This window comes from Nannobrachium achirus (assembly GCF_963921795.1).
Source record: "Nannobrachium achirus genome assembly, chromosome: 4".
Classification (NCBI taxonomy): domain Eukaryota; kingdom Metazoa; phylum Chordata; class Actinopteri; order Myctophiformes; family Myctophidae; genus Nannobrachium; species Nannobrachium achirus.
In genome coordinates this window covers 16,982,172-16,983,179 of record NC_137813.1, presented here as the reverse complement: position 1 = coordinate 16,983,179, position 1,008 = coordinate 16,982,172, and the positions used below count along the sequence as shown (strand labels likewise).

The 1,008-nt window shown below is 34.9% G+C and overlaps 1 protein-coding gene across 1 annotated transcript in view; it reads left to right on the top strand.

Moving 5' to 3' along the window:
* Positions 1 to 477: 477 nt before the first annotated feature.
* LOC308284091 (transmembrane protease serine 9-like) overlaps positions 478 to 1,008 on the top strand; it is a gene marked incomplete at both ends in the record, with an annotated part of 20,772 nt that continues 20,241 nt past the window's right edge. Inside the window, one exon of the mRNA XM_080724629.1 lies at positions 478 to 532. Coding sequence (XP_080580755.1) covers positions 478 to 532 — 55 coding nt within the window. The remainder of the gene's footprint in view (positions 533 to 1,008) is intronic.

Below are 1,008 nucleotides of genomic sequence, written 5' to 3'. Positions count from 1 at the left end.
GGACCTCCCGTTCACTGTTTCACAAACAGTGGGTCGGGACACTGTGTTTTGGGTCGTGCACCAATTTTTATGGTTCGTGAGTAGATTTCTCTTTTATTTTTAGTTTCCTATATAATAAATAAATAAAAGATTGGTAAAAGTTTCAGCAAAAGAAATCACGACTTTTCATCCTTTTTTTTCAAAAGTATTTTATTAGAAAAATTGAATAACTTCCATAAATGCAATAGAATGTAAAGAATTTAAAGCGTATAGTGAAAATAACAGATCTGCAAGCTCACAATGTATAGTATACTATATTATAATAATATACTAGTAGCCTATACTACCATTATCAGATTTTTATATTTCCTTAAAAGGAAATAAGCTTAGTAAAGGCATGAAATAAGAGAACAAATTAATCATGAGTCAAATTGAGACTCCACCCCCAAACACACATACTTATCCTGGACACATTTCACACTGGCAATCAAACACACGATGGCTGTCTGTCAACTACTCTGTGTAGCAACTCTGATAACTCTACTGATGAGAGGTAAGTTGAATTTCCTCACAAACAGCATCAGGGAGACACAATCTGTTTATTATACTAGGTTAATTATATTAATTATAATGTTTAGACTGATGCTAGGTTCTCGCGGTTTACCTGTGATCCTATATAGTTTACTGAGGCACAGCACTATGAATTGTAGTATATATCTAGCTTACTGTAAGTTGGATAAAGCGTCTGCTATTCTTGTTTGAATAGTTCCATCGCCCACAGCCCTTGATCACTGTTGCACTGTTGCTGTCATGGGATGCATTTTATATAGTTTTAATGCATTGTATTGCATTGTATTTTATGTATGTTTTATTGTTGTATACTGACTGACTGCCTGTGTGCCTAAGACAAATTTCCATTTTATGCAAAATTTGATGGACTGTAATTGTAATTGTAATCAGTGTTAGACTCCTCCAACACATACACATACAACTGGTGGCCCCCACCTTCACTAAACGCGGCCTTCGGGT